Source organism: Mesoplodon mirus (assembly GCF_964341445.2).
Source record: "Mesoplodon mirus genome assembly, chromosome: 13".
Taxonomy (NCBI): domain Eukaryota; kingdom Metazoa; phylum Chordata; class Mammalia; order Artiodactyla; family Ziphiidae; genus Mesoplodon; species Mesoplodon mirus.
This window is the reverse complement of record NC_138989.1, coordinates 14,863,198-14,878,414: the sequence shown is the minus strand read 5'-3', so window position 1 is coordinate 14,878,414 and position 15,217 is coordinate 14,863,198. Positions and strand designations below refer to the sequence as shown.

The following is a 15,217-nucleotide window of genomic DNA, read 5'->3' as shown; positions in this document are numbered from 1 at the left end:
GTCTTGCGAGGGGCCGGCACCCTGAGGGCTGGCCTGGAGTGTGAGGCTGCCTGCTCCTGCGTCCCCCTGCCTCCCAGGCTCCAGACTGGCAGCCCCCACGGGCAAAACCCTCAGACACCCCGATGGGTCTGCCTCCCAGGGCTCTGTTTACAGCAGGCGCACACTAGATGATCACAGATCCTCTTTAGAGAGGATCAGCCTGGCTCCTAAGACCGAACGAGTGGCCCTTTCTTGGTACCAGGAGGCTGTTTCATGGATGTGCCTTTGCAGAACATAGCTGGTCCCCCAAGAACCAGGCATGATCCGAAAGCCACTGCTCAGGGCTGGCAGATGGGAGACTGGGCCCCAGGCCCACCTCTGCCACCTCAAGGATTTCAGGGAGCCTCTTAACTCCATTCCTCAGTGTTCCTGTCTGTTAACTGGGGACAGTGCCCGCTCTCCTGATCTCAGGCCTTGAGGGTTCCAGCCTTCAGTTATGCACAGCAAACAGTCATGGAATATATACTATGTGCCAGGCCTGGTGCTAGGGATACAGCTGCCAAAGGAGAAACTGGACCAGCAGCCACGGAGGCCATGCTGGGGTCCCAGGGCCGGCAGAGCTGGGCTCTGAGCTCTGTCACTCCCTGGTCCCAGGCCGTCTGATCTACTCGAGTTGCTATCTGTAGAAAGGGCATGGCAGTAGTGCCCGCCACAAGAAGAGTCAACAGATAAGGCTTGGATGCACACAGCCCAGCGCCAGGCACACAGAGCTGTGGAGTCATGTTAAAAGTAACAACGCAGGTGTCGTCCAAGGACACCCAGAGAGCGGGCGGTACTCAGGAAACTGGGAACCTAGCAGGCTGAGCCGGGGCCGACCGTACATGAAGGCAGAGAACCCTGCATCCTCGGGCTTTGAGCCCAGCTTCTTTGGGCTTCAGGCATGGGCTGGGTGTGGACTCACAGGTCTCCCATGAGCCGGGTGATATTACTGCCCCATTTTCCAGATGCATAAGCAGCTGTTCTAGGGCTTGGGGAAGACTCCCCCGAATGGGGCCTTGAGCGCAGATCAGGCTGGTCCCAGGGTCTTCCCGTCACCCCACAGCGATGCCTGTGGTCCCGTGGCTCAGCTGCCCGCCCTGCAGGGGGAGACGCCAGCCCAGACTCCTCGGAAGGAACTTCTCAACAGGGAAGGTGTGAAACAGACTCAGGCCGCATGGCAGCGGCCCAGTGCCTGCATCAGCCATTTTTTCAAGAAGCTACTGGTTCCCAACCCACGGCCTGATACAAATGTCTGGAAAACCTCAGATACCTGGACCCTACCCCCAGAGGTTCTGATGCAAATGGCCTGGGGTGGGCATTGGCTATTGAGACGGCCGTGACTACAGCCATTATGAATCACACTGCTAAGTACTCTGGCTCCTGTGAAGCAGGAAGCCCTGGTGCAGCCCGGCGGGTTGATCCTGCTCTGTGCTCTGGGCATCCAGGGCACACAGGAGCTCCAGGCAGCTGGGCTGGCGGCTCTCCATCCACCAGGGCTGGTGAAGGTGCCCGGCCTCGATTATTGTGGATTCAGCCCCGGGAGGGCCGTGGGGCCACTAAGCCTGGGGGCTCTGGGGCTTGGTGCTGCATGTGTCTGCATTAGTTACAGATGCTGGAGTGGCCTGTGCGGGCTGGGGAGACAGGGGAGTGTCCAGGGGAAGGTGACTCATTGCAGAGGACAAAAGAAAAAGAAACCAGGAGAGGCTGGAAGGCGCCCCCCACCGCTCCCCGCCCCACTCTCCTGTCTCGGGTCTGGAGGGATCTTCCCATTTCTAGGGGCTTGGTCGACATTAACTACCTGTCCCTTTCCTCTTGGCAAAGGCCCTGGGTTGGGAGTAGAGGCTAAAAAGAAAGAATCAGTAACATCGTCTCGAGGGGCCAAGGTGGGATGCTGTCTGCACTAGGGTCTGTAAGTGCAAATGTGATGGAGTTAAACGGTCTGGGTGGGTGACTATAGGGAGGGCTGTGGACTGTGGCAAAACAAGAAGAAGAAAAAAAGAAGCCCATGTAACTCGACCCCAGCTACTCTATGTGAATGTAGGACCTGGGGTGGTCAGACCTGATTTTTCAACAGAGGCCAGAATCTTGACTTTCAGGTCAAATCCTCTGAGAGCAAAATAGGGACAATTAATTAAAACAAAACCAAAACACTTTTTCTCCCCCTTATCTTCTAGGCAAAATAAAGATCTGTGATCTCAGCCGACAGCTCACCAGTGCAGCCTCTGATTTACTTTCTCTCTCCTCTCTGTCTACAAAACCCCACTAGTTTCACTTGTGGTCATGAAGCAGTAATAACAACCTCCTCGTCTGTGTGTTTTCCTTGGGTTTCTCAGGCCTGGGCCAGCCTACAGTTCAGAAACAAACCCGGCCACCCCGTCACCAGCCACAACCCTGGAGGCAAGTCCACCCTCCTCCTGACCCTATTTCCAGTACTCTGGTCCCCAGGTCCCCGAACCCTCATCCAATCCGGGCCCAGCCCCTTCCCCTCCCAAGTTGCTCTGAAATTCTCCTTCTGTCAGTTTAATTCCATGATCGATGAGGAAGAGCAGGAGAAATGGCCCGGCACAGCTGGTTTCCCCGTTAGCCCTAGCAGGGATTCCTGGCCTCACTGGCGACAGCCGAGTGAAATGTTTGCAGAACGCAGAGAACACAAGTCAATAACAATTTAGCGGGATTGGGAGCAAGTACCTTCCCCGCACGGACAGCCGCTCCCGGGGGAAGGGGGAGAGAGTATGCAGGATATTGCCGAAGCGCTTGGAAATATTTCCAAAACACCACTCAAAGAGGCTCGGGGAGTGGGGGGTGGAAGGAGGGAGGAGGGGGAGGGGCTGACCTGGAGGACAAGGACACCTGCTCCAGCTTGCTCCAGGCGCCCCCAGCCTCCCTAGCACCTCTGCAGGGAGAAACATTCGGCTCTCTGAACCCGGCTCCCTGGCCACAGCTCAGCCTTTTGCCCCATTGCTAGCAGTCGCCACCGAGGAGCCACCTTGGCTCCGGCTTCTTGATTTTTCTTCTCTCGATTCTGCCTGCATCAGCGGGGGTGGCCTGGGGCATGTGAGAAAGAGTGGGTCTCCCGGCCAGTTTCAACCTCTCTCCTGCTGCTGCCCACTGACAGGGCTGGGAGCAGAAGGAAGAACAAATTCAGCACCCTGGACAGGGGCGGGCACCCACTTCCAAGGGGGCAGGGGTGCAACACCTCCTGGGTGGCCCCGGGTGCCCATAGTGACCTTTCCTCTGTCAGGACCCTTTGTGGCAATGCGGGACAGTCCTCCCTCACCTGCCTTCTGCTGGAGCCTCTGACACCTCTGGGGGAAGGGCTGCCACAGCAAAGCCTTAAGGAGGGAATGCGAGGCACCCAAATGGAGGAATAAAAACGAGGCGAGGGGAGCCTATAGGAACCTTCTGTCTCCAGGTAGCTGGAAAGATCCATGGCAGAGGGATATTTTGAATAATAAACTCTGTGACTTCACATACTTGCTTGAACTTTCCCGAGTGTGATTTTTTAAAGCCCGATGATTATGTTTTCAGGGCCAAGATCAGTGAGGCATATTTGCAAGGGCTGGCATGGGGATAATGGGCTCTCCTGGTCCCCAGTCTTTTGAAAATGTGCCGTCCTGTGAATGATTAAGTTATGGGGGGGGGGTTGGTGAACTGTTGCAGGCTTTAAATATCATCTGTATGCTGATGACTTCCAAATTTATATCTCAGCCCAGACTTCACTCCCGAGCTCCCAACTCACAGATCTATCTGCTTGACATCCCACGGGGAGTCCTAATAGGTGTCTCAAGCCCCATGCGGCCGGATCACTCCCACCCCCAACCACTCTTCCCAGCTTCCAGGGCCTCATCATCACGCAGCACCACCATCCTTCAAGTGGCTCGCTCTGAGCAAAAATCTCTGTACTGGCCTTAATTTCCCTCCTGCCTCCCAGAAGTCTGGCCAGCTCTACTTTTACCACATATGCTTAATCCACTGGCTTCTTTCCACCCTTCCTGTCTCTGTCCCTGCTCAGACTACCGCCTTGGCTTGCAGGGACGACTATAGTGGGACACCTATTCCATATTCTTGCTCCTCTACAACGCATGCCCCATGTAGCAGCGGGGATGAGGTATGGAGTGTAAATCAGGCCATGGCACTCCTCTTTTTAAATCTTCGAGGGATTTCCCACTGTATCTTGAATAAACACCAGGCTCCCTGCCCCACCCCACAAGATCCCACCAGGGAGCCCTTCTGGTCTCTGCAGCTTTGTTTCCAACCACTCTCCACCCTGGACTCATTCTCTAGTCACAATGGCCTGCTATGAGCATGCTTATGCCCCAGGGCCTTTGCACCTGCGGCCCCCTCTGCTTGGAATGATTTCCTCCCAGATCCTGGGCTGGCTGGCTTCTTTGAATCACACAAAAACACTGACTCCTCGGAAAGACTTTTTCCAACCACCACATTTGGAATCTCTCCTCCCTCTTCACACCCCCGAGTGTATGATATTATCTTTTTGCATTTCCTCCACAGGGCTTGCGATCATCATAACTTTCTCATTATTACCCTTTTTTTTTTTTAATCATTCATCTTTCCCACTCAAATACTGGCTCCATGAGGGCAGGCACCTTCTCTTTTGTTTGCTGCTTTGTCCTCAATACTGAGTAAAGCTGGATAATTAGACGATCAATGGAGAATTGAGTGAGTGAATGAATGAAGTGGGAAGCAAGGCACTGCGGCCTCTGTTCCAGGAAGAGCTAGGGATTCTTCTTAAATAAATTTATTTATTTATTTTTGGCTGCATTGGGTCTTAGTTGCTGCGCATGGGCTTTCTCTAGTTGCGGCGAGTGGGGGCTACTCTTCGTTGCGGTGCATGGGCTTCTCGTTGTGGCACATGGGCTCAGTAGTTGTGGCTCGTGGGCTCTAGAGAGCAGGCTCAGTGGTTGTGGTGCACGGGCTTAGCTGCTCTGCGGCATGTGGGATCTTCCCGGACTGGAGCTCGAACCCGTGTCCCCTGCATTGGCAGGTGGATTCTTAACTACTGCGCCACCAGGGAAGCCCTAGCTGGGGATTCTTAAGCAGAGGACTCTAGCTGGGAGGATGTGGGTGGGGTTATGATGCCTCTAGAATTATACGTTCTCTGAGAAAGGGGGTTATGTGGGAGGAATTAGCCACCCGTGGCTTTAGACAAAAGAAGGGCGGCCATCTCACAAGCCCTAGGGGCTGTAAACTTTTTCTGTAAGAGGGGAGATAGTAAATATTTTAGGGCTTTGCAGGCCACAGTGTGTCTGTCACAACTACTCAACTCTGTCCTCACAGTGTGAAGACATAGCTAGAGATACTACGTGAAAAATGGGCATGGCTGTGTTCCCCCCAAAAGCTTTATTTACAAAAGTAAGCTGCAGGCTGAATCTGGCTGTGGGGCTGTAGTTTGTAATCACGGCCCTACCTGGACTGTGGAGCCCAGATCCAATAAAAGGGGGGATAATTTGAAATTTAGGAACTGCTGGGGATCTAGGGAGTGGCAAAATATGGTGAGCTGTTCGGTAAAGTGCAAAGCTGTGTGCCCTCAGGAGAGTTACTAGACCCCTCTGGGGCTCAGTTTGCACCTCAGAAAAATGGGAACAGCACCTCTTCTAAGGAGCTGCAAGGCTAAAATGAGAGTGCATGAAACCACCTGGCAATGTCCCCTGCACACAGTATGTCCTCGACCAAGCTCTCTCCTGTTTTCTTTTTCTCCTGACTTCATCTTTAAAAAGAAAGCACACAATTGCCTCTTTCAGACCAGTGGTGTTTCGAGGGTCAAGGTTAGGGCCACCTGGCTGCATGCCACGCAGGGCCCCTCTTGCAGTGCCCGGTACATATTAGACGCTCCATTAGAATGGGCCCTTCTGACAATCAGGACATTTATCTGTGTTCGTTTATTCACCCCACCGATTGTCAGTGAGCACCTACTCTGTGCTAGATGTGGGGTCAAGGCAGTGGACATGGAGAGGGCCTTGTCCCCTGGAGGATAAAGCCTCTCGGGGAGTAAAGAGGTGAAACCACCACACACGTGAACACAAAGTTCAAGCGAAACGAGGTACACGGTGCCACAAGGGAACTCTCGGGGTAAAGTAGAATCTCTGACACTTGGGCTGAGATCTGAATCACGGGGGGCTGGGGGCCAGGCCGACGGGGCAAGGGCCCCAGGAATCGGGCTCCCTCCTTCCTGGCTAGGAGGGCCACCGTACTGGAGGTCAGTGACTGATGGGACAGGTGCCCATCGTCTGGGCCTGAAGATGGCAGATCTCGCATCCCAGGCTGGCCTGGTTCGGCCAAGGGTGGGGGCGGGCGGGGGAGCAGGCAGGCGACGGCGGCGCTGCCAGCCACTTGCCATGCCGGTCATGTCTGCGCTCCCAGCTCCGGAGGTGAAAGGTGCAGCCGCTAACCACAGCCCATCAGTCCTCCCAGCTGGAATAAGACAACGCCGGGAAGCAGAGCCATGCTCCCGGCCCAATAAAAGCCTGTTTGCCCAGGCCTCCCTGGCTGTGCCCGCTGGAAAACAGAGGGCTGTGCGGGCGGATTGCTTCCGTACCATTATATTCTGTGGGCGGCGCTCGCAGGTACTGCGGCCTGCCGGGGCCCTGAAAGCTTCTTGATGCCGCGATGCCATGACCCTGCTGGTTTGTAACACGCTCGGGAAGAAAAGGACACAGCCAGTGGCCGACTTTCCTCTTCCCTCTGCGTTCTCTCTTTTCACCTGCCCGCACCGAGGCACTGAAGAATAGCACTTCACCTGCCGGGGGCTGCCGAGCTGCAGCTGAGAAGGCTGATTCCGGGGGCCGGGAAGGAAGGCAGGGAGAGGACAGGGGAGAGGGGAGGGTGGCTCTGTGGAAGAGGGCCGTCTTGCTCTTCCCTCGGCCCAAGCACCGCTGTCTGGGGTCAAGGGCTTTGCCTATCCAGGGCAGCTTTTTGAACAACTTTCAAAGAGCTGCCCTCAGCTGTTTCATTTGATGGGTATTTCGTAAGCATCAACTTGCAAGGGAATATCTAATGCCCTGCCATGACAGGGGCAGTGGGTGAAATGAAGACCCTCCTGCTTGGGGAGTGGGTGCTGGGACGGGGGCTTTGAAAAGAGCTTTTTTGGCTGCGGATAGGGAGCCTAGATAAGTGGCGACGTCCAGACTGGGTGCTGAGTGTGTTTAGTTCCCACAACTGCATCGGAAAGCAAGATATCACGCACTTTTACCAGCGAGGAATCCCCCTCCTCCCCTTGCTGTTACTGTGTACTAATTAAGAGCCTACCACATGCCAGGCATGGGGACAGGTGGCATCTACAGATGCAAACGTACTGTCCTGAGCACTGCCCAGGCGATGGGCTATTCATTCTCATTCATTCTCCCTCCCTCCCTCTCTCTCTCACACGTTCCTTATTGTCCGGGCTTCTAAAAACTGGGGGTTTTCTTTATGTCTCATTCCTCCACCCAGAGAGCATCCTCCCTCGGCCTGGCTCCACCGGAATGCAAGGAAAACAGGGAGTGTTCTTGGTGGCCCAGAGAAGGAAGAAGCGTTAGCGTCTTGCAGGGGAGGGGAAGATAAGTAATACTTGCTGCTTTCTCACCGTGAGCTTTAGAGGCATCATCTCCTGTAAGCCCCCAATTCCCCTCTGAGGGAGGCACCCTAGGCCCACTGTACAGATGACAAAGCTGAGGCCGAGTGACTTCCCTGAGGTAACAGAACGGACACGAGGACGCACACTAGGGTGAAACGTTAAGGGGTAGCGGTGCACAGCTGCTCATATGAAGCCAGCAGGACGGCTAAAAGCGCAGGTCTGACTCCTGACTCGGCCACTAGTAAGCTGGGCGCCCCTGGGGAAATCATCTGCCCTCTCTGTGCCTCAATTTTCTTGTCTGTGAAACAGGATAATGACGGTATTTACCTCCCAGGATTCCGCAGGATTAATGCCTGTGAAAGCCCATAGATAGTACCTGGCATGGAGTGAGGCTTAACAGATAAAAGTTGTCATGGTAATAATAATAGTAATTAGTATTACCTGGCCTGAACTGCACATGGAGCTGTGTGCCTTGACCTAGGCTTGTCAGGGACCAATGGAGGAGAGAAGGGCTGGTCACAGGGCCTGGGCAGCTCTCTGCCCACCAGCACCCCATCCCCACAGCCTCCCCCAGGGGAGCTGGATCCCAGAGGCAGAGGTGAACTCTGACTGTACCGGCCACAGTAGGGCCAAAGCTCCTCTCTATTTCTCTGGCCACCCCCACTCTGTCCCCGAGGGCAGCTCAGAGGCCACGGTGTCGCCAGCAAGCTTCCTGCTGGGTCCCGCCCAATGGTTAAGACGCCTGCCGTTCATTCCGAGGCCCACCTTCCACAGGGAGCCCTTTGTCGTGGCCTCAGCGCTCAGACTGGGCAAATGGGGCTCGGGGCCTCCACCTGAGTTCTGAGTGCCTTCCTGGCACAGATCAGGGCCGGGCGAGGGAACTGGGCATGGATCCCACCTGCCCTCGGAGTCTGCCAGGGCCCTGGATGCTCTGAACAATGCAGATTTTAACACAAACAATCTGGGTATTTTTCACCACAGGGAAAGGGCAGAGCAGGGAAAAGGGTCCAGTCAGGAGGGCAGGAGGCCAGCAGCCCTATGCTGAGTATTCAGGGCTGCCGTGGGTACCCCGTTTCCAAAGACATCAAGCAGACAATGGGGTGGGTGGGTAAGTGGGCTGACATTTGCACAGCACCTATTCTCAGCCGACTCGTCTACCCTGTTTCCCCCCGCGGTGTCCTGCTTACTTGGGAAGGATGTAGGGAGCAGTCACCCCAAGGATGGAACACTGCAGCCAGACTGTCCGAGTTCAATCCCTGCTTCTACCACTTACTGCCTGTGTGACCCTGGGTCAACTACTTCACCTCTGCGTGCCTCAGTCCCTACATGTGTAAAACGGGGTGATTAAGGGCATCTACCTCCCAGGGGTGTTGTGTGGGTAAAAAAAAAAAAAAAGGGCAGCTCGTGCTGCTCTTGTTATTGCCCTGGTCATCTTCACCAGTACTCCATAAGGCAGCACCCTTGTATCCCCGTTTGTAAAATGGGAAACAGAAGCCCCAGGGGCACAGTGACTTGTCCTGGGACACTCAGCTGGGAGGCTACAGAATCCAGGACTTGATGATTCCAACGCTGATGCTCTTCCTCCTAAAACTAACTTTTTGGGGACCATGACCTGATAGAAAATCTGATGACAACAAAGATCCTCTTGCCAGAGAGGTAAGTAAACACACATACATACACACACCAGATGATAACGTTTCTGGGTGTTCACAGCCCCTCTGAGGCCAGCCCTAGACTAGGGCCCATGAAGACAAGGTTTCATGGATTCTGGGTTAAAAATCCCTGTCTCATATCTTGCTGTGTTCTGGATAGTGTCCTTTTGTTTTCTAAGGATTATCATATATTTGTTTGGAACGAGTGCTGTATAAATATGATAGGTAATTGTTTCAGACTCTTCGGGCCCCGAACTTTCAGGCTACCTCTTTGCTGCCTTTTCACGCCCCAGACAGGTGAGGCCAGCTAGAGGTCTGACACTTGGCCATGTTTGCCAGTGACCCTTCTGGACGGAACACATCCCTGCCAAGCCAGGCACTGCTGGTCCTGCCCCCCAGAAAACAGCCCCCCACTTCCGCCCTATGCCCTGACCTTTGCGGGTCACCACAGACGCTGGATATTCTGTTTGGCGCTCCCAATCCCTCCCCTGTCCTACTCCATCCCCTGGAAGGAGTCGTCACTGGGGAGCCTGACCCTCTGGCTGACGGAAGGGCCAACGCGAGACCCGGGAGGAGAGCAGGGCAGAGGGGGACGAGGGGGACGCAGGCATATCTTGCCTGGCTCCCTCCCTGCTTTGGCTCAGGGCCCTGGCACTGGCTGCATCCCTCCAAACTTGGGGACCAGCCGGCCACCCCCAAGGCCCTGCTCTCCCTGGACCCCAGGGGCATCACTTCCTCCTGATGCCCCTTCACCTCTGCACCCTGCCCCCACCTCTGCATGGCAGGCTTGGGGTGAGTCCTGTTCCCTGCTGGGACCCTGACATCCACCCGCGGTGCTGGGGAGGGTCTCTCAGGGCTCCCTTTCTGCACACTTGGTTAGCTCAGAGCTGGAGGCCCCTTCCAGAACCTGGGGGACAGGGGGAATGTCCCCTCAAGGGGACTCAAAAGAAGTACAAACACATGGTTGGGCTCTGACACCCAGCACTGGCCTTGGTGGGGCCTTTTCTCACCTCTGCACCTCGGTTTCCTCGTCTGTAAATGGGGACAAGGTAACACGCACATCGCAGGGTGTCAATTCTAAAGGGCCACCTATGTTTCTCACTATGATTTGGTATTCATCCCCTCCATTTCTGGAAGGGACCCTGTGCATTCTGGGTTCAGGGTCTGGATGATTCAGGAGGAAGGGAGCCGTGCGGTACACACACACACCCTAGATCTAATGGAGGCCCAAGGCTTTTACAAGTGGCATCTGCTGGTATAATGCCATGCGTGGGGTTGTGGCAGGGCGGGGCGGAGGGCTCTAGAGCTGGTCTAGAGTTCAAATCTCAGCTGTGCACTTTCCAGGCTTTCTCATGTCTTGGGCACACGGCTGAACCTCTTTCTCTGTCTGTTAAATGTAGACAGCCGTGCCCATGGCCGGAAGGGTTGCCGTGAGGATGAAAGAGACAACGCGCGTCACATACAGAGGACGGCCCGGCACAGAGAAAGCCTTTAATAAACAGTAGCTTTCATGAGTCCCTTTAATGCTCGGCTGGTCTCAGGTCTGTCATCTGCAAAACGGGGCTAATCAGGCCCACCTCACGGGGCTGTTGGGGCATTAATGGGAAGATGTATGCAAATAACCTGCTGTCTTTCCTGATATTATTATCGTATCTGCCCCTGTCTGGGCCTCGGCCTGCAGCTGATAGGGGGAGATAGCCAATCCCACAGAAACGCTTCCAGCCAAGGCTTTCTGCTGGGGTAAGGCAGTAAATGCTGTCTTTGGAGCTCAGTTTATTGAAGGGGGCTGCTCTCCAAGGCAGGGCAGGACTGCTGAGTCTGCAGTCCCCCACGGGGTGGGTGGGTGGGGGGCAGGGGGACGGGAGAGTCCCTTACACAAACATTTGCCGATGGGTGCATTTAGGCCGGTCAATGGCTGTCGATAAGGATAGGCTCTCCTCCTGCACAGCAGGATTTGGGGACTTATTGAGTTGTGTGCTTGCGACTGTGTACTTAGCCCTGATGGCTCTGCTTTCTCGTTTGCCTTTGCTTATGTATTCCCCAGCCTCGGACTGGCCCAGGCTGGCACGGCGGCCCGGAGATGAACCAATCAGTGACAGAGGTGACATGACGGCACACGACGGCACGCTCTCCACCCTGGGGGAGGCGCCAGTCCAGCGAGGAGAAGAATCGTTAAGAAATACAGGATGGCGACTTCCCTGGTGGAGCAGTGGTTCAGACTCCACGCTCCCAATACAGGGGGCCCAGGTTCGATCTCTGATCAGGGAGCTAGATTCCACGTGCATGCTGCAACTAAGGAGCCCTCCCGCCACAACTAAGACCTGGTGCAACCAAATAAATAAATAAAATAATTAAAAAAAAAGAAATACATGACGACGTGGTAAGGAGGTTTAGGAACACAGGTGGGAGAGCAGAGGACGGAGCCATTACTGACACCTGGGGGTGGAGGGTGGGGAAAGGGAAGGCTTCTTGGAGGAGGTGTCATTTGAGCTGGGCCTTAAAGGCTGGATAGGCACTTGCCAGGTTGGAAAAAAAACGAAAAACAAAACTGAGAGGCAAGGCATTCTGAGCAGAGGGAACTGCATATGCAAAGACACAGAGTTCTGCCTGGCGTTTGGAGACAGTGACCTCCACGGGAGGTGTGGTGGGGAAGGATTAGGCAGGAAAGGCCACTGGGGTGGGCATGGGGGTGTGTTCTGAAGGGTTTGGCAGGTGGAGTTAGAGTCAAAGGGCTTCCATGCTGTTTCTAGACAATGTGCTAGAGAAGGCGAGGCCCGTGTGAGGCCTCTGGTTGCCCTCTCCAGCCACACTGGCCGCCCCGTTTCTCGATGTGTCACACTCATGCCAACCCTGGGCAACCCTCCTGTGGGCACAAACGTCACCACTGCGGGGAGGCCTTTCTGGACCTAGCCCCTTCCACCTGGACCCAAAGCCCCCCGAGGTCACCGCTGCACTCCTCGCACTGGGACATGGCAGAGGCTAAGTATTTTCTGGGGATGGACTGCATCACTGGTGAGGCTGTGTGACGCCACCAAGGTGTGTAAGAGCTGGAGCTAGGTCCTGTGACCATCGGGGCCCGGGCAGGAAGCGGAAGGCACTCAAACTGGATAACTGAGGAGGGTCCAGTAAACAGGTAGCAGGCGCAGGGAAATCGGGGCAAGTGGTCCCTGGGTCAGCCACCGGACCCTGGACAGAGAGTGCTGGGTGCAGAGAGCCGCCAGATGTGAGCTGTGGCCTCTGGGGGCAATGACAGCCAGCCGGCAGCAACCAGGCAGGAAGTGAGGGGGGGCGGGGGGATAACCACTCTGACCCAGGCTATTCCTCTCCCCGATTTCCTGCCAGGCCTCCCACTGACCTGGCTTGACTGGGAAACCAAAAGGGCATGGAGGCCACCAATGCCACCCACTCGGGTCAGCACCTCCCACTGGCACAGAGAAGCGTATGGATGGTGGAGGGTAAATGTGAAGGAGACGGAGGGAGGTCCAGGAACCTGGCCCCCGCAGCCCGGCCGGAGGACGGCAGTTCTCTTACCGTGGAAGTGCTCGGCCGTCTTCCGCCGCAGGGCCTGCAGGCTCTCCTCGGAGTCAGCCCACTCCAGCACCAGCCTCCGGCCGTACAAGTGGGTGCTGTGACACAGGGCGTTGAAGGCCCTCTGGAACAAAACACAGTGTGTGAGCAAAGACCCACTGGCAGACGCTACAGCCTGCTCTCCTACCCGCCAGCACCGCAAACCTAAATGCCAGCTCTGGCCCCGCGACACCTGCTTCCTGGGGCGGGTGTAGGGAGGTGATGGGCACTTCTATTCCATTAGTGGGTTACGTGCCCAGGGACAGTGTTGCAAGTGGCCGTGTGCTCAATACATCCGCTGTCCGGCTGTGACTGGTGCCTGGGCCGGGCAGCCGGCTTCCCTCCCGTGTTCCATCCCATCTGGGGACGGCGACCCCGTTAGGTGGCTGGCCTCCCACCCGGCTGCCAGGGGCAGTGCCTCCGAGGAAGCCGAGCCCACCCGGCCCCTCGATGACAACCACACGGGCCCTTCACTGTCACTGGGTGGCACCGTCCTCCGCCGGTCCTGGGGATTCTGTCCCCCATCTCTCTCTGCTGCCCTCTGCTGAGGCTCCCTTGGCCACTGCACTGCCGTGGCCCCCCCAGCCACTAGCTTCCGCCCCGGCTCAGCGGCCTGGGACCTGCACATGCTCTTGCCTCCTGCCTTCGCTCTTCCTGACCTCCCCCCGCACCCTGCCTACTTCCCAAAAGTCTTTTTGACTTTTGTTTTGTAACAGCTTTATTGGGATATAACTCACCATACATACAAGTCACTATCATAGAAGTCACCCGTCTACAATTCAATGGCTTTTAGTCTATTCACAGAGTCGTGTGACCACCACCATACTTATTTTAGAACATTTTCTTTTCTTTTTTTTTTTGCGGTACGCGGGCCACTCACTGTTGTGGTCTCTTCCGTTGCGGAGCACAGGCTCCGGATGCGCAGGCTCAGCGGCCATGGCTCACGGGCCCAGCCACTCCGCGGCATGTGGGATCCTCCCAGACCGGGACACAAACCCGTGTCCCCTGCATCGGCAGGCGGACTCTCAACCACTGTGCCACCAGGGAAGCCCCTTATTTTAGAACATTTTCATCATCATCACTGCAAAAAAAACCCTGTACCCATTTGCAGCCACTCCCTATTCCCCCTGCCCCCCAGCAAGCACTAGTCTACTTTCTGTCTCTGTGGATTTGCCTATACTGGACACTTCCTACAACGGGATTCATATGGCACCAGTGAGTTCCTTCTTAAACATCACCAGGTCTAGAGCTAAATTGGCTCTGTGCTGGGGCTCTTCCCAAAACACCCCTGAGGTACACAGAGGCCACTGCACTTGGCAGCCAGCAGCTTGGGCTCTGAGGCCACCCTGCCTAGGCAGGGCAGGTCCTGCACTTCCTAGCTTCAAGGCCTTGGGCAAGTTAACTGAATCTCCCTGGCCTCAGTTTCCTCATCTGTAAAATGGGAATGTTAACGGCACTATCCTCTAGGGTTCTACAGAAGACAAAGAGTTAACATGCAAAGTGCCCAGAACACTCTGGGGGCGCACAGTAAGTGCTCAATAGATGCTAGTTCTCGTGAAGGTGGTGTTGCCACCACAGACATTTGCAATTTCTCTCGGCACAGGGGCCTCGGGTTAGTGCTAGGTTGAAGGGGCGGGCTCCCAGGCACTGTCAGCACCAGGGAGCAGCAGTGGCCGGTGGTGGCGTCTTGGGTCTCTGCTTCTGGGTTGCAGGCAGCGCCATCTGCTATGAGAAGAGGCGCCATGGGGTTTGTCCCTCTTGCTTCTTTGATGCTGTGAAGAGGCAGTGTATAACCAGGGGTCTGATTGGAACCAGTCCCTCTCTGGCCTCATCTGCACTGTTAGAGGTTGGACTGGGTCCCCCAAAAGAAGAGATGTGGAAATCCTAACCTGGCACCCCAGGTTGTGACCTTATCTGCAAACAGGGTCTTTGCAGATGCAGTTAAATTAAGATGAGGACATCCTGGAGTACGGTGGGCCCCTGATCTAGTGTGACTGGTGTCCTTACAAGAGATGGCCATGTGAAGACACAGACGGGGTGAACGCACGTGACAAAGGAGGCTGGAGTGATATCTACAGCAGGGAATGCAGGCTGTCACCGGAAGCTAGGAGAGAGGCATGGAATAGATTTTCCCTGAGAAGGAACCAATACTGCTGACAAGCTGATCTTGGACTTTTGGCCTCTAGAACTGTGAGAGAAGACATTTCTGTTGTTTTAAGCCACCCAGTCTCTTACAGCAGCCTAGGAAGGCAACAGTGACCTTGGGTAAGCCAACTGCCCCCCACCACGAGCTTCAGTTTCCTCACCTGTAAAATGGGGCTAACTGTGAGACTTACACACCATCAGCCCCGAGGGTGGCAGAGAGTAGGTATTTGATAGACGGCTGTATCTGAAAAGCACCGGTGCGAGG

General features: G+C 55.5%; 1 protein-coding gene across 3 annotated transcripts in view; it reads right to left on the bottom strand.

The window, feature by feature from the left end:
• RBM19 (RNA binding motif protein 19) overlaps positions 1-15,217 on the bottom strand; it is a 142,838-nt gene that overhangs the window by 22,979 nt on the left and 104,642 nt on the right. For all 3 annotated transcript variants that reach the window (XM_082641568.1, XM_082641566.1, XM_082641567.1), the window contains exon 23: positions 12,772-12,892. In XM_082641568.1, coding sequence (XP_082497694.1) covers positions 12,772-12,892 — 121 coding nt within the window. The remainder of the gene's footprint in view (positions 1-12,771; positions 12,893-15,217) is intronic.